The sequence below is a fragment of the Gobio gobio genome (assembly GCF_949357685.1).
Source record: "Gobio gobio genome assembly, chromosome: 2".
Lineage (NCBI taxonomy): Eukaryota > Metazoa > Chordata > Actinopteri > Cypriniformes > Gobionidae > Gobio > Gobio gobio.
Genome location: NC_137098.1, coordinates 13,583,749 through 13,607,408, shown reverse-complemented (window position 1 = coordinate 13,607,408; position 23,660 = coordinate 13,583,749). Strand labels below are relative to the sequence as shown.

The 23,660-nt window shown below is 39.4% G+C and overlaps 2 protein-coding genes across 3 annotated transcripts in view; both read left to right on the top strand.

Annotated features, from left to right (window-relative positions):
* The window catches only part of sepsecs (Sep (O-phosphoserine) tRNA:Sec (selenocysteine) tRNA synthase), a 36,906-nt gene extending 35,818 nt beyond the window's left edge, over positions 1–1,088 (top strand). The window contains exons 11-12 of the mRNA XM_079809620.1: positions 670–866; positions 1,029–1,088. Of these exons, the coding sequence (XP_079665746.1) occupies positions 670–866; positions 1,029–1,066 (235 nt within the window). The 3' untranslated portion in view covers positions 1,067–1,088. The remainder of the gene's footprint in view (positions 1–669; positions 867–1,028) is intronic.
* On the top strand, positions 679–23,352 carry lgi2a (leucine-rich repeat LGI family, member 2a). Of its 2 annotated transcripts, none has more exons than XM_079809592.1 (8): positions 679–866; positions 13,797–13,868; positions 14,732–14,803; positions 15,097–15,168; positions 15,248–15,319; positions 15,474–15,643; positions 20,235–20,399; positions 20,480–23,345. In XM_079809592.1, the coding sequence occupies exons 1-8, from the start codon at positions 826–828 to the stop codon at positions 21,295–21,297; spliced, it is 1,482 nt and encodes a 493-aa protein (XP_079665718.1). In that variant the 5' UTR covers positions 679–825; the 3' UTR covers positions 21,298–23,345. The 2 variants fall into 2 exon arrangements, with proteins under 2 accessions (XP_079665718.1, XP_079665717.1); XM_079809591.1 differs by lacking the exon at positions 679–866 and adding an exon at positions 13,292–13,590 and having other exon boundaries at positions 20,480–23,352.
* Positions 23,353–23,660: the final 308 nt, after the last annotated feature.

Here is a 23,660-nt window from a genome sequence, read left to right as displayed (position 1 = left end):
AATGAGTTCACTGTACTAAAATGGCCCCCATAGTCACCAGATCTCAACCCAATAGAGCAATAGACCAATAGACCTTTGGGATGTGGTGGAACGGGAGCTTCGTGCCCTGGATGTGCATCCCACAAATCTCCATCAACTGAAAGATGCTATCCTATCAATATGGGCCAACATTTCTAAAGAATGCTTTCAGCACCTTGTTGAATCAATGCCACATAGAATTAAGGCAGTTCTGAAGGCGAAAGGGGGTCAAACAGAGTATTAGTATGGTGTTCCTAATAATCCTTTAGGTGAGTGTATGAGAATTGTTACTTTCAGTCAACTTTAGTCACTTGTACAGATGTAAAGTATAGTAAGATTTGGGTAGCAGTTTATTTAATAGTCCTGTTCCTCATGTACATACTATGTAATAAACTGGGTAATAACTAGGTACTAACCCTAAACCCAACCTTAACCCATGTAGTTACCTTATATTAACCAGTACTTTCTTAGGTAAGTACACGAAAGTGCACATACTCTAAAATAAAGTGCAACCAAGATTTGTCTCTTGCAGTGCTGTTTGCTTTCTCTTGCACAGAATAAGCTACTGAACAAAACAGTGATGTTTCTATAGGAGAAGCAATGCGGAAATGAATCAGATAGCTTGTTCATTCATGCAAAATTTTGTTGCAGGGTGGTCCCACTGGGTGTGGAACAGACTGTGAGCGGACACACGTTCAATGGCTTCATGTCACACACAGATTCCTATCCCTGCCCGTATCTCAATGCAGCCTCTGCTATTGGAATAACCAAAGAAGATATAACATTGTGCATCAAGAGACTCGATAAATGCCTCAAGAGCCTTGGGAAAGAAGCCTCTGCAGAGAAGAGTGAGTCACTATCTCCTACTGAAGATTAAACAGTCCCCTACTGCTCCGGTTGAAAGAGTCATTTTTCATAACTTGATATTGTGTTAATAGCCTTGTGTGTGAAAGTTGATATTATCAGCATATGGCCATAAATACATCCGTTTGTTTCCTCTGTGCGTTTAGGCTTATGTTTGAAAGCTGTGTATCCTGACGGACAATAAATGCACATTATTTCATAATTTTAAATCATCTGGTGCTGTTGTTTTTTTATCGAACATCATTGTGGTTGAATATACAAATGTAAAGGGAATTGTCACTCATAAGTTTCACTCATAAAGTAGTTTTTTGATGTACCAAACCCTACAATTAGTATCTGCAATATTCTCTTTTGTTCTTATGTAATATGCACATTCTCATCTCAGACACTTGGAGTCAAGCTAGTGCTGGTAATGACTGCACTTAAGATTATTAATAAAAAATAAATATTAAGTAGTATGCTGATAATAACATTGGTTGAATATTGTAAGATTTAACTAAATTCTATTAATAAATTAATAGATTAATAAGTTATATTAATGCAGACCCTACTGAAACTCTTAAAGATACTTGAGCATGACCCACACTGAAAAAATAAATAAAAATGCACTTAATTTTTCTTTTGCAAGTTTTTGCACGCAGCTTTTTTAAAGGTGAACTATGTAAGATTTTTGCAGTAAAATATCCAAAAACCACTAGGCCAGTATTATATATTTTGTTCAGTTGAGTACTTAGAATATCCCAAATGTTTCCAACTATTTGTAAATCGTGAGAAATTGCTATTTTAACCGAGGAGCCGGGACGTGTGAGCTATGCGTGTGAGGGAGTCGCCTGTCGATTGCGTCATATCTGCGTTACCCTCGGTTTCCGGTTTTATTGAGCAGAAACGCTGTACTCTCATTGCAGTGTGAACAAGTGTCATAGCAGCCGCCCAGCGAACGTCATAATTTCCTTTTCAACACACTCAGATATATCTAATACGATAAACAGGGTTGCGTTACCTCACTCATGACTGGAAAAGAGGAAGTGGCGCCGGCGACCGTGTCATAATAAAAGTCCCGCCGGCGACTATGCCATAATAACAGTCCCACTCTTCAATCGCTCCTTGGGCCTTGCTCAGCTCCACAACACTCGGTCCTGTTAATAATATAATGTTAATAATCGCATCCATGACCATGATTTCTGCCCGAGTCCTATCCTGACTCTTTTCCACCGGCTGTGAGGTGAAGACCACATGTCTCAAGATTCTGCGCTCAAACGTGGCGTCATCAAACTACGACTTTGTTTTGAACAGGCGACCTCTAGTGGATGGAAAAGTTACATAGTGTAGCTTTAAGTAAATTTCACATGGAATTAAGTAAACTCTACTTAAGTTAAGTAAATTTAACTTGGCCAGTACCCTAAATGTTTGAGTAATTCTTATTATATGTTTCCTATGCAATACTTTTTACTCAAACAATATAACTCTACATTAAACCATGCTTTTAAAGTGTATGCTTTACTTAAGCCCCGTTTCCACCGAAATTACCCGGAACAATTTGTCCCAGGAACTTTTTTCCCCCAGATCTGCTGCTGTCTGCGTTTCCATCTCGGTCTAAAGATCGGTCTTCATTTAGACCCTGGTTCCTGCTGTCGAAACACACAGAGGGCCCTATTTTAACGATCTGAAACGCAAGTGTCAAAGCACGAAGCGCAAGTAACTTTGTGGGCGGGTCTCGGCGCTGTTGCTATTTTCCCGGCGGGATAAATGGCTCTTGCGCCCGGCGCAAATCTAAAATGGGTTGGTCTGAAGTAGCTTCATTATTCATAGGTGTGGTTTGGGCGTAACGTGAATAAACCAATCCGAGCGTCATCCAACATTCCCTTTAAAAGCAGGTGCGCAAGTTCCATTATGGATTGCTATTATTATGGCGCATTTACCAGGCGCACGCCAGGAGCGGTTCACAGCCGAGGACACTGATATGCTTGTAAGAGCAGTGAAAGACAGAGAAGTGAAGTTGTAATGTTGTACATTATGGTAAAGGTGATTTCACAGTCTTTTTTTTTCAGTCTTTCAGTTTTTCAGTCGATTTTTTTTCCTGGTTCTTGACGGACAAACCAATTTGTCAGATGTCCTTATATACATATAAGTCTTGCCACTATTGGGCAAACAGGTCTTATCCTTAATTATTACAATTAGCCTGAATCATTTGTAAGCTAGATTTATGCCTATTTTTTTCACATCTTCGTGGCACACCACAATGATTTCCGTCATCTCATGTGTTAATATTTTTTTAGTGTAACAATTTATGATTTGCAAAAATAACTGTTGCATCTGTGTAGATTACATGAGCAAAGTGTATGCGCGTTGTGCACGCTATACATTATGGTCAAGCATGCGCCCTTAAAATAGCATAATGAACAACGCGCCACTGACTTTAGACTAGGTTTTTTCTGGTCAGTGGCGCAATTGTTTAATGGAACAGCAAAATAGCACCAGGGATTGTTTGCGCCGGAACACGCCTCCTTTTTTGCGCTGAACCGCCCAGGTAGCGCAAGTTCATTCACTAGTTTAGCGACGTGCTTCTGTGGAGGGAAAAGCGCGCTTTGCGCGGGTGCAAAATAGGAATGACACATGCGTCGGTGTACAAAGTCAATTGCGCTGGGTGCAAGATAGGGCCCACAGTACCACGTTTTTGAGCATTAATGTGTCATTTTGAGTAGAAAATGGCAAGTTACTAAGCCTAACAACAAAAGCAATGATAAAACAGTATAAATACAGCTTGTAAACAGCGAAAAATCAAGCTCATTAATTATTCAAGCTCTGGTGCATGATGGGAACACCAGTATCAGAAAAGTTGAGTTTTATAACGATATTTATGCTTTAATTTCTACAAGCTTGAATTGAGTACTAATGTAGAATTTACTTAGTTTTTTTTTTTAATTCTTGCCGGAACTAACTTTTTCATGTTGAAATTACATTTGTTTATTCTGTAGTATTTACTTCAACACAAAATCATTTTGATCAGTGTCAGAGGATCTATGGTGTAACATCTTAAAGGGTTAGTTCACCCAAAAATGAAAATTCTGTCATTAATTACTCACCCTTATGTCGTTCGAGACCCGTAAGACCTCCGTTCATATTCGGAACACAAATGAAGATATTTTTGTTGAAAGCTGATGGCAGAGAAAGGCTTCATATAGGCCTCCATTGGCATTCAGTACACTTACACTCCCAAGACGGATAAAAGGCACTCAGAACATCGTTACAAAGTCCATCTCACCACAGTGACTCTACAATAATCTTACGATGCGACGACAATAGTTTTTGTGCGCAAAACAAAATCAAAATAACACCTTTATCCAGCTTGTTATTGCCTTCCGTGTGTGCCTCCACGACGCATGCGCGAGAATATGACGTAGCGCCGGGGTTCGAGAATCCATGAAATGCGCAATCTAACCCCATTTTGAGCACTACGCCGAGACCTAAAGCACGATCAATGTAGAATCCAACAGCTGAGATACGCGCGTCTTCCTCTGATTGTAAACAAATCACTTCTGGGTCATCTGTCCGAACGCCGGATATGCGTCATATTCTCGCGCATGCGTCGTGGAGGCACACACGGAAGGCAGTAACAAGTTGGAAAAAGGTGTTATTTTGATTTTTTTTGCGCACAAAAACTATTGTCGTCGCATTGTAAGATTATTGTAGAGACACTGTGGTGAGATGGACTTTGTAACGATGTTCTGAGTGCCTTTTATCCGTCTTGGGAGTATAAGTGTACTGAATGCCAATAGAAGCCTATATGAAGCCTTTCTCAGCCATCAGCTTTCAACAAAAATATCTTCATTTGTGTTCCGAATATGAACGGAGGTCTTACGGGTCTCGAACGACGTGAGGGTGAGTAATTAATGACAGAATTTTCATTTTTGGGTGAACTAACCCTTTAAACCAGGTACACTCCTCTCCCACATGTGCCAAGTGTGGTTTAATACAGTGGTAAATAATACTATTTAGAGCCCACTTAACCAATCCCCAATTGGTCAGTTGTTTTCCTGACAGGAGCACCACCTGCAACCATTCACCTGCCAACCACCTGCAGATGTTTTGGAGGTGTCCACAGTTAGAAACATTTTGGCTCAGCGTATTTGACACACTTTAAAAAGCTTTCAGCTCTATATAGACCCTGATCCCTTGCTAGCCCTGTTTGGGGTTTCCTCTAGACCTGCTTTGACAGCCCAAGATTGCAAGGTTGTAGCTTTTCCTTCGATCCCAGCCAGATGGGCTGTCCTTCTTAAGTGGAAGCATACTTCTCCCCTGACTTCTGACAGGTGAATACAGGACATGTTTGACTGTATTAGACTTGAAAAGTTAAGATGCTCACTCTCTGGCTCACTTAAATGTTTCATAAGACTTGCGCTGCCTTTTTGAATGAAATTAAAGGCCCGCCTTGCTCACCGGTAACTGACAACAAATACTATTTGTCAGCTATTATTTGACCTTTTCTCTTTGTTTGCTTGTTTCTTGTCCATTTTAAATGGTAAATGGTCATCAATGTACCATTCTGTACTGTCACACAAAACACCAATAAAAAGTTAAAGTATGGACATTAAAGCTGTACAATGTTCCCAAAGTGATCGCTCGGTGTTTAAAGTGTTAACTCCACACAATAGTCCAGCATTTTTAAATAACATCTGTTCAGTGACGTGCCAGAGAAAGGTGCACAGTATCTGTTTTCACGTCAGAGGTGTTGAATCAGCTTCTCATGTCATGCTGTAATGCATTTTATATGCAGTCCAGCAGTATTTCTGTTAATGATTTTTGTCGAATCAGCCTCTGCTGTTCTCTCACACTCTTGCATATTCCTCCACTGATCCCTCTCCCACACGCTATATCCGTATTCCATCTGTTCAACAAGCTATGTCTCTTAGTGATAAATTCTTTTTGTGCTGTTTTGCTGACACAGATTTGTCCTAACACTTAGGCTACACTTATCCTTTTCCTCCCATCATCGATCACTCGGTTTATGACTTTGCTCTTAAAAGTATAGGGTAGGATTTTCATAAACACTATTTGTTATACTGGTTGAACATTTTAGCAATCAATAATAGAAGTGGTCTAAAAATGTAAACATGTACAAAATGTACAAATGTATCTTCTATAGACGTCTCGAGACCAAAAAAAGTTTATCCAATCATTGCATTTGGACCGATACAATATCCTACCTGCCTGTCAACATATGTATTTCCATATCTCCGTGCACCCTGCTCGCCTCATTTATCCCGAAGAACCGCTAAAGAACCACTAAAGCACCAAGATTTGGTGCTATACAGCACTTAAAGTGGTTCCCTATGATTACGAGCCAAAGAACCACTTTTAGTGCTATATAGCACCATTTTTTTAGAGTGTATGCAGAGTTAGACTGACAGCCACAGAACACCAAAAACAAACAACAGCTGCCTTTTACAGTTCCTTCTGAACCAAAACAACAAGCTTATGCTGCGTTCACGCCATGTCGTAACCATAATTACGAGATGGCAACACATTAGAGTCTAGCTTCTCTGTCCGCGGGCCGGGTCAGGTTTCCCGCCACTATCCTCGGGCCCAGCCCTTGATCAAGCATTTGTGTTTATTTAATCATTACTTTATTAGCCTAATTGGGTAGAAAAGCTATGCCATAATCAGAAATAATATATATTTTTAGCAAAGTAAGAACTAATACTACAACTAAGAAACGAATGTGAACAAAGTTGCACATGTCAGGATTAGTCTAATAATGCGTGTTAAACTCACAGCACTTGCAGTGATGAAGCGCAGCATTCTGAACAGAAGCGCTCTGAGATGCCAGTCATGAGCTGCTCGTGTGAACAGTGCACTTTGCTTAACTATTTCTTTTCGTTTCGAATTGTTTTGTTTAAAAGTAGACATTTCAAGCTTTCTATACACATATTTCTCATGTCTGTGAGGCAAGAAAATTTATGAGACATGTTCAAGAGCAATCATGAATGCTTTGGCGCCTCCATGTCACAATTATTGTCTGCAATAGCCTATTTGCTTCTTATTAAATCCAAGCGATTGGCTGATGAAACATTGATTAAAATTAAGATACAATTTATACAAAACGAAATTCACTTTAAAGAAAAGCTTTCTACAAAACAAAACTTAATGAAGTGGTCAAAACCATTTCTGACCCACTCGCCTCTTTACACTTTTCATAATCAATATAGGCTAGATGAAATTTAAAATAACATTATAATATTTAAACAAAATACATTGTTTAATGGCTACAAGTATAGTAGGCTGCAGTACAGAGAAATGTCATGTCTGAGCGGGATTTAAACGAATGTCGTTTTACCGGTGAGGTTTCATGTCTTCAGACTCAGATTTATGCGTTTCTATGTCAACGCTATCAACTCTGAAATGAATCTGCAGTAGTCAGGTGGTACAACTAGAGCTCTGCAAGTTGTTTACGTTCATTAGGGCCCGAGCACCGATGGTGTGAGGACCCTATTGGAATTGCTTGGTCTATTCTTTATTTTTGAGGGCCTAAACACACTCGAAAACTGATTAAACTTTTCACACGCACCAGAAGTGGTGAAAATGTACGTTTGATATGGGTTTCAGAATTAAGCCGTGGTAAAATGGCTCGATAGCGGCACCTACAAAATTTCAATTAAGCACTGTTCGTGGTACGTTTCATGTACAAGTATTACATTTTTCCGTGCTGGCCTGACAAAGTTCGATGTTTCTCCATGAAACAGGAAGCTGTTTTAAGTCAGGAATATAATGTCCAACCTGCCCCAAACTTCACGTTTGATAAGAGTCCTGGCCTGAAGACATTTACATGCCAATATTCAGTTAGTCATAGCGCCACCTGCTGGCAACAGGAAATGACTTGCTTTACACTGTAATTCACTCCTTGAAACACATTTAAATATGCCATGAAGTGCCAAACATGCTAGAAACACATTCAATGCAACACTCTGCTAAGTCAGGGGGTTTCAAACCTGTCCTTGAGAACCCCCAGCACTGCTGTCTCCCTCTAGCTTGGATGCCAGCCGAACTTAGCCCCGCCCACAACATTTTTACTCGGGCAGTTTCGGTCTGGACTTGATCCGTAGAGGAGTAATTATGCCCAAACCGAAACTGTTCGGACCAATGAAATTGTCAGGGCGGGCTTTAGACGATGATGGACAGATGATAAACAGTAACGTAATCATCCACGTCACCAAAGAGCGCTTGGGTTCAATTTGTTCTAATCCTAAACGGAGTATTCTAGTATTCTTCAGTATGCTATTTCTCTCAGAATGATGATCATGTTGGTAAGTACTTTGTGTATCCTTAAATTCTTTTTTTACAACACCGGCAAAATTCGTTTACACTCATCTTTTTCTTCTAACGTTAGGCTACTTATTCCAGCGTGCGTGCACAGGGTTGCCAAGTTTTTACAACAAAACCCGCCCAATTGCTAACGTCCCTCAAAACTAGCCAAAAACAAGCCCAATAGCTTTCCAGGGGGGTTCTCCGGGAAAAAAGGGCATTTGGGGGGTAAAATATGTATTATTTTGGAAGGACTGCCTGCTAAAATTCGCATTCCTGGGTCTGTATATCACATAATTGGGGTCGCTTCAACCCGTGGACTTGGCAACACAGTGCAGTTGAGTTCTGTTGACATTTGACAACTAACGTTATGCGTCGCTCCGTTGCTCTGATTGGTTGTAGGTCTATCCAATTGAGGTCTTTCCTGGTTCGGTTGAAACACGCCCCATAATCACAGCCCAACGGAGCAGTATCAGACTCATATTCTGACTAGAATTGAGTATGATGACGTCAGGCTAGTCTCCCTCATCTAACACACCTGATTCAACTCATGAGCTCATTATTTAGAGACTGGAAGACCTGAAGTGGGTGTGTCAAATATGGGAGACATACAAAATGTGCAGGGCTGGCTGTCCTCCAGGACAGGTTTGAAAACCCCTGGGCTGAGTGCTAATGTATGCGATTTACGCCACGAAACAGGAAGTTGTTGTAACTCAGGCATACAATGTCCAATCTGCCCTAAACTTCACACGTTTGATAAGAGCCCTGGCCTGAAGACATCTGCATGGCAATATTCAGTTAGTCATAGCGCCACCTGCTGGCAGTTCAAATGATAATATTGTGTTCATCATAGTTGGTTTGGCTCATATGACGCTTACCACAATTTCCCATCCCCTATTTTAATGATCTGAGCGCAGGTGCACTTAGGGCATGTCCGAATCCACTTTTGCTAGTTTAACGATGGAAAAAACGGTCGGCATGCCAGGCGCATGGTCCAAAAGGGTTGTACCCACTGATCTATATTGAGAACTGGATTGGACCGCATATAGGCGCACATTACAAACGCGCCCTTTAAATAACACAGAAAAATACTACGACTTTATACCAGGTTTTTGTTGGTCAACGGCGCAGTCGATTTCAGTTGCCTCAAAATAGCAACGCGCCAACAATGCGCCTGAACACACCTCTTTTTCAGACCAACACACCCATGAGCGAACAGATAGGCTCGAGTGCATTTGCTATTTAAACTACGTGTATGATAAGGCCCATAAAGTAAGATTTAATAAGTTGCAATTACCTTTTCATTTTTTTATTTTATTCTGCAGCGGAAACAATCTTCCATAGTTTCCAGCCTTTTTTGAGTAAATGAATGAGAAATGTAGGCAGCTATTCAGGTGTACAGTCACTGTAGGACTCTAAATCTAGTACTGAAATCTTCAAAATAACATAATTGTACAAGAAGACTGCTCCAGATGCTTTACTCTTATTGTTTACTCTTAGTCATCAATATCTGTGAGACGCATTTCATAATTGACTTCACCTACTTTAACTTCAAGTGCTTTGAAAGCAGTAATAGAACAGGCTGCTGACATGTGTTTTTACACAGTTGCATTTAAGTAATGCATTGCTCTGACAGTTAAATAGATGTTACTTTATGTAAGTTAATAAAATCAACTTTGAACTCATATATAATGTCAAGATTTTTGTACTGTCCCCTTTTTTAAAGAAAGGAAACTAAATAAATATAGGCCTAGCAAAGCAGTTTTCTCTAAATGAAAAAATTGTCACTTATACTCACTAATAATTAAAGACAGCTTAAAGGGTTAGTTCACCAAAATTTTTTAATTCTGTCATTAATTACTCACCCTCATGTTGTTCCAAACCTGCAAGACTTTCGTTCAACTTCAGAACACAAATGAAGATCTTTTTAATGAAATGAGAGCTTTCTGTCCCTCCATTGACAGTCTACGCAACTACCACTTTCAAGCCCTAGAAAGGTATAAGACATCATCAAAGTAATCAATGTGACAGTGGTTTAACCTCCATTTTTTTTTAACCTCAGTACTTCGTTTGCTCAATTTTCTCCAAAGCGCATTCACACAACGTCTGCTCTCACGTCACAACACGCATGCGCTGTGGTCATGAACGTGCATTGGAAATATTGAAAATTGAAATATTTCATTAATAAAATGGTAAAATGTTTGTTTGTTTTTGTTTTGTTTTGCGCAAACAAAGCACTCATCATAAAGTTGAGGTTAAACTGGAGTCAGATGTACGATTTAACGATCTTTCCTACCTTTCTGGGGCTTGAAAGTGGTAGTTGCTTAGGCTGTAAATGGAGGGACGGAAAGCTCTCAGATTTCATTAAAAATAGCAACATTTGTGTTTCCGAAGATGAACGAAAGTCTTGCAGGTTTGGTAATTCATGACAAATTTTTGGATGAACTATCCCTTTAATGTTCCAAAAATGCTGCAGTAAAAAATAGTCTGTTTTTAGCAGCTTTAGCATTTGACATGTTATGTCAATGAAAGCAAAAATGTTTCTTCTATGTTATCGCTGCGACACACCCTTTTGGAAACTTTATTTTTAGAATTGTATGCAAATGCAGCTTGGTCAATTCTAGTTATGAAAGAACGATTGTTCTCGTTGTGTTGCAAGATGTTTTGGCATGCATAAGTGTGCTGGTTAAGCATTCACTGCTGCATTTGTATAGTGAATTATGCATTTGTACTTGCAATATTGAAAATGACTAGCCTACAGCAAGTACACTCTAAATAAAAAAGGTGCTAAATAGCACTAAAAGTGTTAATTGGCTTGTAATCAGAAGAACCACTTCCTATCTTTAAAGGTGCTATTCAGAACCTTTGTCAAATGGTGCCATGTAGAACCATAAGAGGTACATTCATTTAAAGACTACAGCCAATCACCACGTCATATCTTTCTCTCATCCTCCGATTGTATTCCTCCTTCCACATAATTTTAACGGCAACTGACAGCTCTCAGCATCCGAACTGTCTTGTTGCATCCCACCACCACCCCATTCTCCTCCTTAGATTTTAGATGTTACTCCACTCTCATATGTTTGCTAAGAATGGGAATTTTCAACAATGGCAAAAGCTGTTTTGAATCACTTTTATGCTTTCGGAGGCCCTGGAATATTTCCTTATGAGAAAAAAAAAACTTTAGGAAATACAGTATTTTAATGTTGTTTTAATCCTTTCCCCAACTGAACTAAGAGACTGAGAGAGTTAGAGAACCTTTAAATAACTATATAGTGGCTTAAAGGGTTAGTTCACCCAAAAATAAATCATTAATTCCTCACCCTCATGTCGTTCCAAACCCGTAAGACATTCATTCATCTTTGGAACACAAATGAAGATATTTTTGATGAAATCTCTCTGACCCCTCTATAGGAAAGGAATTTAATAATACTTTCAAGGCCTAGAAAGGTAAGACATAGTTAAAATAGTCCATGGACGCAATTTACGTTATAAACAGTGCAGCGCTTTCGAGTTCTATGGCAGCCGATGATACTGCTCACGTTTTTTGCACCACAATGCACGCGTGTGATAATGACGCAAGAGCTGCACTGTATTTACAACGTAAACTGCGTAGGAGACGGACACAGGCTAGAATGAAATTGAATATTTACGTTATTTTTGTTTGTTTTTGCGCATAAAAAGTGTTCTTGTTGCTTCATAAAATTAAGGTTGAACCACTCGAGTCACCTGGACTATTTGAACAATGTGTTTACTACCTTTCTGGGCCTTGAAAGTGTTAAAGGATTAGTTCACTTTAAAATGGAAATTTCCTGATAATTTACTCACCCACATCTCATCCAAGATGTTCGTGTCTTTCTTTCTTCAGTCGAAAAGAAATTAAGTTTTTGAGGAAAACATTCCAGGATTTTTCTTCACATAATAGACTTTAATGGCAACCAAAATGTTGAAGGTCTAAATCAATGCAGTTTCGAAGGGCTTCAGAGGCTCTGCGCGATCCCAGACAAGGAATAGGGTCTTATCTAGCGAAGGTAAGACCTCCGTTCATCCTCGGAACACAGTTTAAGATATTTTAGATTTAGTCCGAGGGCTTTCAGTCCTTTGAATGTAAGTGTAAGCACACTTTGCTGTCCACGTCCAGAAAGGTAATGAAAACATCCTCAAAGTAGTCCATATGTGACATCATTTGGTTAGTTAGACTCTTTTGAAGCGTCGACAATACATTTTGGTCCAAAAATAACACGCTGTGACGTCTTATCTGGTATCTGCTATCGCACCCCTGCTATCGCACCAGATAACACGTCACAGCGTCAGCGAACACGGATTCAAACTAAACCGGAAGAGAAGACAATGCTTAATAAAGTCTTAGTTTTTGTTATTTTTGGACCAAAATGTATTGTCGACAAGCAAAGTGTGCTTACACTTACATTCAAAGGACTGAAAGCCCTCTGACTAAATCTGAAATATCTTAAACTGTGTTCCGAGGATGAACGGAGGTCTTACGGGTGTGGAACAACATTGGGGTGAGTCATTAATGGAAGAAATTTCATTTTTGGGTGAACTAACCCTTTTAACATGAACAAAGGTTTTACGGGTTTGGAACGACATGAGGGTGAGTAATAAATGACAGAATTTTCATTTTTGGTGAACTGTCCCTTCAACCGATTATTTGTATGGCAGAGGTGCTATAGCATCTTAACCACCCAAAAAAACTCACTGAAGAACCACACTGGGCTTAACATGTTCTTTATATGGTAGCGGTGCTATATACCACCTCAAACACCCCAAAGAACCACTTAAATCAAATAAAGGTCATTGACTATTAAAGGATCCTTCGATATGTTCCACCCCAACATCCATCATCACCACAGAAAAAGAAAACTGCACTGAGTGATTTCATGGGGGCTTTGATGGTGCTCGAAATTACAAGGAGAAAGTCTTTCCTTTCTCTAGAGAAAATGTCTTCATTTTTATCAGAAGGATTGCATATATTTAATGATTCCTGAATTAATATTGGCCGAGAATGATATGCAGCTACAGTAGGCTATAAAAGTAATCATCATCGAGGCTGTTTAACCAGCATCCACCGTTATTGGGCGCCCTAATAAATAAATAAATCGAGAGAGGAGCGCTGCAGCCGAACTGCTGATGTCAGGCGCTTCAGTGCTGCATTTCATGCGCAGGGTGGATGGCGACGGTGATATTCTCCGGATTCACACATGCGAGCCTGACGAACAACATGCGGACGGTCGTGATTATATCGGCGCTAGTATTATACCTGGCCCCGTCAGGGAACACGGGGAAAAGGGTTTTTAAATGTCCAGGACCATGTAGCTGCTCCAAGGAGTCTATCATTTGCGTCGGGTCCTCGAATGTCCCGCGATTAATTCCTAACGATGTCAGTTCACTGTAAGTGACCATGTCCATCATTTTTTTCTGTGTTAGATCATTTAGTGTGTTCATGTATTCTTGTGCGTACGTTCAAAGCTTAATTGGAAACATAGCATTTGCAAGACTACATTCAGTCATAGCCTATTGTTTTTATAATGTAGGCTTTGGAACATTATTTACTGTCAGAATTGTACTGAGTGTCTCATATGGCCGGTGTTTTACAGGAGTATTGTGAATGGGACCTTCTCTGAGGTCAAGGAGGCGATGTTCTCACACACGCCGTCCTTACAGTTATTGTAAGTGAAGCCCATCTGACTATAAGCAAATGTCTATAGCATGATGTATGTCTCTTGTAATCTGTGCTTCTCATAAACTATACATTAGTAGAAGAATGTCTTTACAGCCACCACATTTGCTATTTGATCCTTTTGGTGATTATCTTTTCCACTTTAGCTGAAAAACAGTTTATTTAATTTATATTAAATATCGTTTTGATATAAATTTAGGATGGTTGTACTGGGCCTATCTCAATTAATAAATAAATAATAATTAAGATTTAACCAGTGCCCGATCCTACCAAATTATGCAAACCAAACACTTCCCCACATTTTACACAGTTGACCCTACTTGAGTTGGGTAACCTGGAAATGATCCGTATCCCAGATAAAATTTTCTGTGGGGAACATTTTGGCCTGTAGAAATGCGTTCTGCCATTTGAGTTGCTTTAGATGCATATTGAACTTGTGTTAAACACGTTTTGTCTTCGGCTCTGTCTTAGCATTGGAATCCAATGCTTCTTATAAACACATGAAGGTGACAGAGAAATAGGAAGGCCTCTTTCCCCTCTATAGCCATTTAAAAAATCAGTTTGCTCCCAGAAAGCTCCTTACTTGAAACTGAGAACATAGTGACTTTCCATGCTGTCATTGGCGTATTGTAGGATGTCAGTGATTTGATACACTGACTTAGGGATATCGAGAGAGAGATATGTGCCTGCCCTGGCACTCATTGAGTCAGAGAGCACGTTTTATCTGTGTGTATCGAAAAACTCTGTAGCAACAATCCATTTAAACAGCACTGAAATGTAAACACTCAGCCTGACTTATAATTACAACAATGATGATCATTGGTAATGGTTGTGACTGTAAACTCTTGACAGGTTGCTGAACTCCAATGCGCTCACTACAATAAGGGACGATGCATTTTCTGGCCTTCCGCACCTGGAGTACCTGTAAGTTTTCTTGAATGATTATTTAAGGATGTCTATTGCAGTACTGTTGCTATAGGAATGGAATGTCTAAAGTATTTTTAAGTAAACAATTTATGTGAGAGCATGATATATTGGGAAGCTGCAGTGTTTTCTGAAGTTTTGAATCAGTGTTCGTTTACATGTTGAAGATATATAATTAATTGTATAGCCTGTTTCTCACAGAGTTGACTTTATTAATGGTTCAGATGATCATCCTGGTTCCATTTAATGTCCACTGATAATTATATTTTACTCTTCATTTTCTCTCCATTCAGGTTTATAGAAAACAACAAGATTGAGACAACATCAAAATACTCTTTCAGAGGACTTAGGGATTTGACTCATTTGTATGTTTTATTACAATCAATTAATGTCCCGTTGCCAATTATTTGTATTGTACTTTACTCTAAAGTGTCTCCCTCACAGGTCTTTGGCAAACAACAACATTAAAGCTTTGCCCAGAGAGATATTCATTGATCTGGAGTCATTGATAGAGTTGTGAGTCTGAACTTCCGCAAATGCTTACTTAGCATTGTAGTAGATTGTATTAAATATGATATGGTCTCTATTTTAAGCCTACAGAAAGGGGCACAATGTATGAATCTATTCATGCTTTTTATGATTGATTTTGTTCCTGTATATTTCCTCGCAGAGACCTGAGGGGCAATGTTTTTGAGTGCGACTGTCGAGCGAAATGGTTGATGATGTGGCTAAAGAGCACGAATGCCACTGTATCAGACGTCCTCTGCGCCGGCCCTGAGGAGATGAAGGGCAAACGGCTCAATGACATGGCGAGCTTACATAACGAGTGCATCTCTACAGGTATGTAAATGAGTGTGTGTGTGTGCATGCTTGGTATTGTGTTTGTAAGCCTTTTCTAGCTATAAATCCAATCCAATGCCTTTTGTTTGTTATTTATAGCAATTCAAAATGCATATGCTATTTAGATATATAGATATATAGATTTTTAGTCAAAATGTCATAACTGGACTTTCTGATGAAACAACAGACTTCTCTCTGTTTATGTACAGTAAGCAGGACTTCTGCAACACATTTTTTCTTTTCACTCGGATGTACGTCACAATACAAAAGGAACGAGCTGCTGCTACTTCTGTTTCATCAACTTTAAGAGTCAATGGATTGGAAAACATTACATTTATTCATTTAGCAGTTACTTTAATCCGAACCTCACAAGCATTTACAGTGTGGAAATACAACCCCGTTTCCAGAAAAGTTGGGACATTTCGTAAAATGCAATAAAATCAAGAATCTGTGATTTGTTAATTCTCTTGAACCTTCTGCAGACAGGCCAGTCAAGCCCATCCACTGTACAGTGTGGAGTGTCTAAAGCAGCTTTGCAATCGGAGGAACCTTTTTAAAGTTCCTAGAGCTATTGGCGAAAGTATACACATTTTTGGCGTGTCTGCACCACAGGAACTAGGAACGATTTTAGTTCTAGGAATTCCTTTTGGGGGAACTAAATTAACTTCTACTTCAGAGTAGGGTCTAACCCAGCACAATAGTAACTACCAATGACGTAAGTGTACGCTGATTGGCCGAACGCACACAAACACCATCACCCGCCATTTTAAGAAAAAGCTGTGTACACACTAGGGCTGTCAACGAATATTCTAAATTCGAATATATATTCGAATAGTTTTTAAAAAACGAATTTCGAAGGTGAAAATTAATATTCGAATAAATAAAAAAATGTGGGGAAAAAAACGCCCGCGGTAGTAGAGGCGTGGATGTCTGCTTTGCGAGTGGGCGCTAGCGCGCCTGAAGCCTTGTGTACTTTGGCCTGGCTCCGCAGTGCGAGCCTCCGCTGACTGCGCACGCTCCTCCCCAAACGGACGTGGCGTTTATATTTGACGCGCTCGGCGTTGTGCTTTTCTTTGAAACGACAGATGGCGACTCGGAGTAATTGTTCTATAAACTATCAGGAAAAGCGTCGAGAAGAAGTGGGCTAATGTACACAGGTGACGATATTTATTTTAGTACACTTCACCGAAAACCACACTACAAAAGAATCATGTAAAACAGATCAAAATAAACCTTGATATTACTTGTGACATGAGAACAAAATGTATGTAGAAATGTAACGTTAACTTATACAACTCAATTTATGATATCTAAATGTTTCATAATTTCACTAAACACTTTAGTGAGTTTTCACTTAGTTTCGTGAACTTTTCTTTATTAAACAGGCTTTTTTATGCTTTTGTAGGCTCGTTTTATAAATATAAGCAACTCATTTGTATGTGCAAAACATAGACCGTAAAAAAATGCAAACTGGACCACCCTTACTTTGCATCGCCCGCCACAAGCTCTCTGTCTGCAACACGTGAGGCCATAATGGAGAAATTAATTTAGTTGATTTGTAAGGACATGAGAGCGATCAGTGTCGTGGATGGGGCTTCAGGGAGTTCTGTCAAGCAGTGGAACCGAGGTACTGACTGAATAGATATTGCATGAATAAAGGATAAATGCACTGCTTCCACTAGTTTGATTATTTACAGTTTCATGTCAAAGAAAAGTTCCATGTTTACCACAGCACAGCTCGCTCGGAGCGTTCAATAATATGCTGTAAAACTTATATCAATATTTGTTTCAATCACTGAATGAAGCCTGCTATATTTGGGACAAGAGTCGCGACCTTAAATTGCTTGCACAACACTCTTGATCAGCACTCAATGTGTGTGTTCATTTAAGCCGTTATGAGCAGAGAGCGTGAGGGCGAGAGAGAGCGAGGTCTGCGGTCTTTAGCCATTAGTTGATTTACTTGTTTTTGTGTAGGTAATACGTTGTCAAATATGTTTAAACTTAAATAGACTACCTATATAAGTAGTTATGTCTCTTTGTATTCATTTGTCCTGTTATTGACGTAATGCGCGTCATTGATAAAATGCGCAACCAGATGTTCGAATAGTTCGAATATTCGTGCTTTTTTTAGAGGGAATATTCGAACGTCATTTTTGAGCAATTTTGACAGCCCTAGTACACACACAGGTTATTGACTATATAAGGGGCTTTCACACCGGGTATTTCTGGGAACTAACCACCTGAGTGGTTCCCTGAGAACTAAAGGTTCCCCTTGGGTCGTTTTCCTGGTTGCATTTGCACCGGCGTTGGAACTCTGAAGTGACGTAAGCCGCGTTTGTTGTTGGGACTTTTATTTTGACGGTGCTGAGAATTCCAGAGTCTAAGCACACCGTGCTCGTAGTTTACGATCTGTTTAACAATCCTCTCTAATTAGTTATTAGATAGAACTTTTATACAAAAAAAGCTGACAGTATATGAAAAAGTATTAGCGTTTGCCGTGTGGCTGATGTCCAATGTCGCTAGCTGAGCAGAAATACATAATCATGTTTCGCTTTGTCCCCTCAAAGTTGTGTTGGATTTTCTCTTTAGCGTAAATGTTGTGAGGTCCATCTATCACAGTTTTCCATGTTCGTTGAGTAAGTTTGTGTAGTAAATATATAAGCTATAATATGTGTGTTTCCACACATATTGCTTTTTAAAAATGGCGGGTTCTGGTGGGTTCTCGGCCAATCAGCGTACACTTACGTCACTGGTAGTTACTATTGTGCTGGGTTAGACCCTACTCTGAAGCAGGAGCTAATTTAGTTCCCCCAAAAGGAGTTCCTAGAACTAAAATCGTTCCTAGTTCCTTCCGTGCGAACACATCAAGATCCGGGTACTTCCGCCAATAGTTCTAGGAATAGTTCTGGTGCGAAAGCCCCTATAGATGGACCTCTCAACCTTTACGCTAAGGAGAAAATCCAACACAACTTTGAGGGGACCAAGTGAAACATGATTATGTATTTCTGCTCAGATTATGTATTATATGCTAATCATTTTTCATATACAGTCTGCTTTCTTTATATAACAATTCTATCTATTACACAGTTAAACAGATCATAAACTAATGGAGAATGTGAGCGTCAACAAGTGTGGCTTGCGTCACTTCAGAGTTCTTACTGGCGGTGCAAATGCAACCAGGAAAATGGCCCTAGGGGAGCATTAGTGAACCACCCTGGTGGCTGTAGTTCCTAGAACTACCCGGTGCGAAAGCCAGTTATGAAACCACTCTGTTGTAGCATGTGCAGAATGAGGCCTGGCATTGTCTTGCTTCCCAGGAAAGATGTCATCTTCATGCCAGTATATGTTTCTTTACAATCCCAATATTCAACAGAGGTTTCTTGCCCTACACAGACTGAGATTTCTCTAGATTCCCTGAATCTTTTATGTATGGTAGATGGTGAAAGACCTAAATTCTTTGCAATCTTACATTGAGAATTTTTTTTTTTGAATTGTTTTGAAGATTCTTTTATGAAATTTGGCACAAAGTGGTGAGCCATGACCCATCTTTACTCGCAAAGACTGAGCCTTTTGTGGATGCTACTTTTATACCCAATAATGATACCCTCACTAAATCACCTGCTAATTGTGGACATTTTCACTTTTATTTAGCCTTTGTTTCTAACTTTTTTGGAGTGCGTTGCAGCCATCAAAATCGAAATGTGTTTATATTTACAAAATGCAATTACGTTGTTCAGTGAAAACATCGGAAATCTTTTCTTCATACTTTTGTCAGTTAAATCAAGGTTCAGGAGAAATAACAAATGACAGATTCCCAACTTTTCAGGAAATGGGGTTGTATTTCACTTATATGTTTCTAGTCTTACAAAGAATACTTTCCTTGAGTATGTCTTTAGGGCTTTCGTGCATCTAATCATGAGATGCAAAACTACTTCTAAGTAGTAAAGTTACTAAGGCTATTTCTGCATTAATTTGAAAATATGTTTTGGCCTTTCATCCACACTGAGATTATGTTTTTGTATGCTTTTTGAAGATTCTCTCCCAAGTAGATACATTTTAAAAATCCCATTTTTGCATTGTAGTGTGGACTGTAAAGAGGGGGGTGTTCGAATACGATGATGCATGTGACACCATATACAGTTTCTATGATTGTAACTGCATTGTTCTGCTATTCAGTTTCTTATTGTTGATAACGATAAATGTTACTTTGTACAATCTTTATATTACATTCCTGCAAAGATGACATCAAATTTACTCACAATTACTGTGCTGCTGCAAAACATGAGGGCAATTGCACTTTTACATCATACATTACATGGCGGTCGAGTGGGACCTGGACGCAGCAGTAAGTAGTTTTAGAAGAATAGCGTGAGAACTTTATTATGTCTGGTCTCTTGGTATCACCTTAGGGAGTTTTTATTATGTTTAACACATGCACAGCACAGTGATTTAAGCATTTTCAGACGTTTCAGTGTGGACACTATTGGAAAACACTAGTGAGGACAGAACATTTTTTTAAATGAAAATGCCGTTTTCCAATCGGACATATGTGGACATAGCCTAAAATGACATTTTACCATATGTTGGCCAGATTTCATTCCTCTCCACTCTGTGCCTACGGAGTCTTTGTCTGTGGACACGTTCTCCCACAAGAACGATGTGTACGTGGCCATCGCTGCTCCTAACGCGGAGAGCTGCATGGTGCTCCAATGGGACCACATCGAGATGAACTTCAGGAGTTACGACAACATCACAGGTGCATTCATGGTAAAGTCATGATATAAGGGTTGTGTATGATGCAACAAATCTCATGCAGCGTGTTTTCTTTCATCTCAGGTCAGTCCATTGTTGGCTGCAAGTCTGTGATTATCCAGAACCAGGTCTTTGTCATTGTTGCTCAACTCTTTGGTGGTTCCCACATCTATAAGTTTGATGAAGACCAAAGCAAGTTCACAAAGTTCCAGGACATTGAGGTATCGAAGATTTCCAAACCGAATGACATTGAGGCCTTTCAGATTGGCAACGACTGGTTCTTCATCATCGCCGACAGCTCTAAGGCTGGTCTGTCCACTCTCTACAAATGGAACGACAAGGGTTTCTACTCCTACCAGTCCCTTCATGAATGGTTTCGTGATACAGATGCAGAGTTTGTCAATTTGGACGGTAAGGCCCATCTTATCCTAGCAAGTCGTTCCCAAGTACCGGTCATCTATCAGTGGAGCAGGAGCACTCAGAAATTTGCCTTGCAGGGTGAGATCCCTAACATGGAAGATGTAGTTGCTGTCAAGGCCTTTTGGATCAAGGAGGAGCTTTATCTGGCCATGACCCGGTACATCGGTGACTCCAAAGTCTTGCGCTGGACTGCTAAGGAGTTTTCTGAGGTTCAGGCCCTTCCTTCAAGAGGCTCCATGATCCTGCAGCCTTTTTCCTTCAAAGAGAGGTACTACCTGGCTCTGGGAAGCGACTACACCTTCTCGCAGATCTATCTGTGGGATGCTGAGAAAAAGGTTTATGAGCGTTTCAAGGAGGTCTACATCCAGGCTCCGCGTTCCTTCACCGTGGTCTCCACTGACCGGAGGGACTTCATATTTGCCTCCAGTTTTAAGGGCAACACACAGATCTTTGAGCATATCATCATTGATCTGAGCCTTTGAGTGCTATTGTGGACACAGTTACAATTAAGGCACGTCTGCTCAGCAGCAGCCCCTCCTTTGGCAGTTGGACATTTTTCTGGGCAATACAATTAGTGGGTTTTGGGACAAGGGAGGTCTGGGAAGCTAAAGTAATGTGGAATTATCAGGTTCATAGTAAAAAAATTACTACATCATGCCCTACATTTTTTCTGTTTTACAATATTAGAATTGTTATACATTATATATAACAATTCCTCAGCCTTTGCTGAGTCAGAGAACTTTTCTGCTGAAAGTATGGTGCATGGACTGCGGAAAAGAGTTGCACTTGTCACCTGTAACTACCTAAATCACTCTACATAATATATACTGTACCTTTGAGAGCCTTTCAAATCTCTTTATGCAACAGCTGATAACATGCATGATGTGGCTGCAACAACATAAAAAATACAATTTTCAGAGCAGGCATGCAGATCGACTAGTAATACAGGTGACAAATGCAGTCCCATTATCTTTGGAGATATTAAGTAATATTTTTACCTCATTGTTCACCATTTGTTGAAATAATATCTCTCTTTTGGTCAATGGTTGTAATGTCAGTTAAAAAGATTTGCCTTTATCATATTTATTAGGATCTGTTCAGAGTGAAGCAAATAAAATTTAAGTTGTGTGGTCATTAGGGAAAAATGTGGGTTTATGTGGTTGGGTGTACTGAATTCAAGAATGATCCTTTTGTGAATGTAAAAGTTAATATATGCTTAAATACAGGGAAATTGTCAAAAGCACAAACCTTTAAAACTATCATACATGTAATTAATACAGAAAATGATTGAATCATACTCATTAACTTCAACAATCCAACTAACTTTTGGAGTCAAAAGATTTGTTTTTGTGCGTGTGTGCAATTAATGTAAACAGCTTTTTGTTTTAAAGGTGCAGTAAATGATTTCTGAGAAACGCTGTTGAAGTGGATCAGATCGAGCACCACAACACACTTGGCACAAAGCCAAACAGCATTAGGGGCGTGTCCAGTAGCTCCTCACTGCAGAACACGAGATCCAGGGGGTGAAGTTGGGTAGGTTTAGGGTTGGGGTAGGTGTAGTCTCACCCTCAGACGTCATATGGCACACTTGAATGGAAACACTTCAAGATTTTTGAAATCGTCATCTGATTGGTTGAATTCTACAGGATCTCCGCGAGATGTGTGTGTTGCGTTCTTTAGTGGTCCGCCTGGAAACAAATGACGTGACGCCAAAACTCCCTTGTGGAGAAGAAAAGCCATCGACTGTGACAATGAACGCTTACCAGGATCAACTAAACGCTGTATTTTCAAAAGTATGTGAAGTTTGCGGCTCCATTGTTGCAGTAATATATAGCAAAGTATATAAAGTGGGAGGAGTTGGATCTGGATCCAACCCCGCCCCCTGGATCTCGTGTTCTGCTGTGAGAACCACCTCGACGTGTCCACCTATGATGGGGAGGAGAGAGAATGAGCTAGAGGGAGATTTGATTTAGTGATGGGAAGTTCAAATCTTTCTAGCACTAGAGATTCCAAAGCGGGAAGGCTTCTCTTGTGTGCTGTATATTCACTTTTTGTTCTTTCGTTTTTCACCATCTTTAGCTTCAGCCATGTTAAAGAGAAATCCACTCTTGCATTACATGTTTGTGCCTTCTGAGTGTTTCTCAGAAATCACTTACTGCACCTTTAAGTACTAGTGACATAAATGTTGAATGTCTGACATATTTTGATAACAAGTGTGTTAAAATAAGAACCTCTTTTCCATACTGTTTTGCAAACTGGGATACAGAGAGAACAAAACCCCAAATAATTATTGCAGCCTGCAAAAGCATGATATTCAGCTATTAATATTCAGTACATTTAAGTCTTATAAAAACTCAATAAAGATCAACTCTTACTTGATCACATAATGTCCTTATTCATATCAGTTTTAGCTTAATCTGATATGCAGAAACAGAATTTTAATTTTTGTAAATCATGACTTTAATTCTCATTTGTTGAATGTTGTTAGGCATATGTTTTTGAATATTACTAATGTAAATAAATGTGTATGAACACTGATTATCATTTGATTATTAATTCATAACAAAGTAATTTTTTAATGTATGCTGTATATAAAACTACTCTTGGTTGCTGACAAAATGTAAATTTGGTGTTTAGAACCAATGAAGATGGTTAGATTATCATAAATATTACTGGGTCAAGACCATAGACAGTAAAAATAAAACAAAAAAAACAAGACAAATGGATTGAATTGGCCGTAGGCATACATTTACATGTTCAAAATCTTTTTTTCTTCTTTTTTACCATCTGCTTCATTTGGTGTATAGCAAATACTGGGAAAAGACCGGACAGAATTACAAAGCAC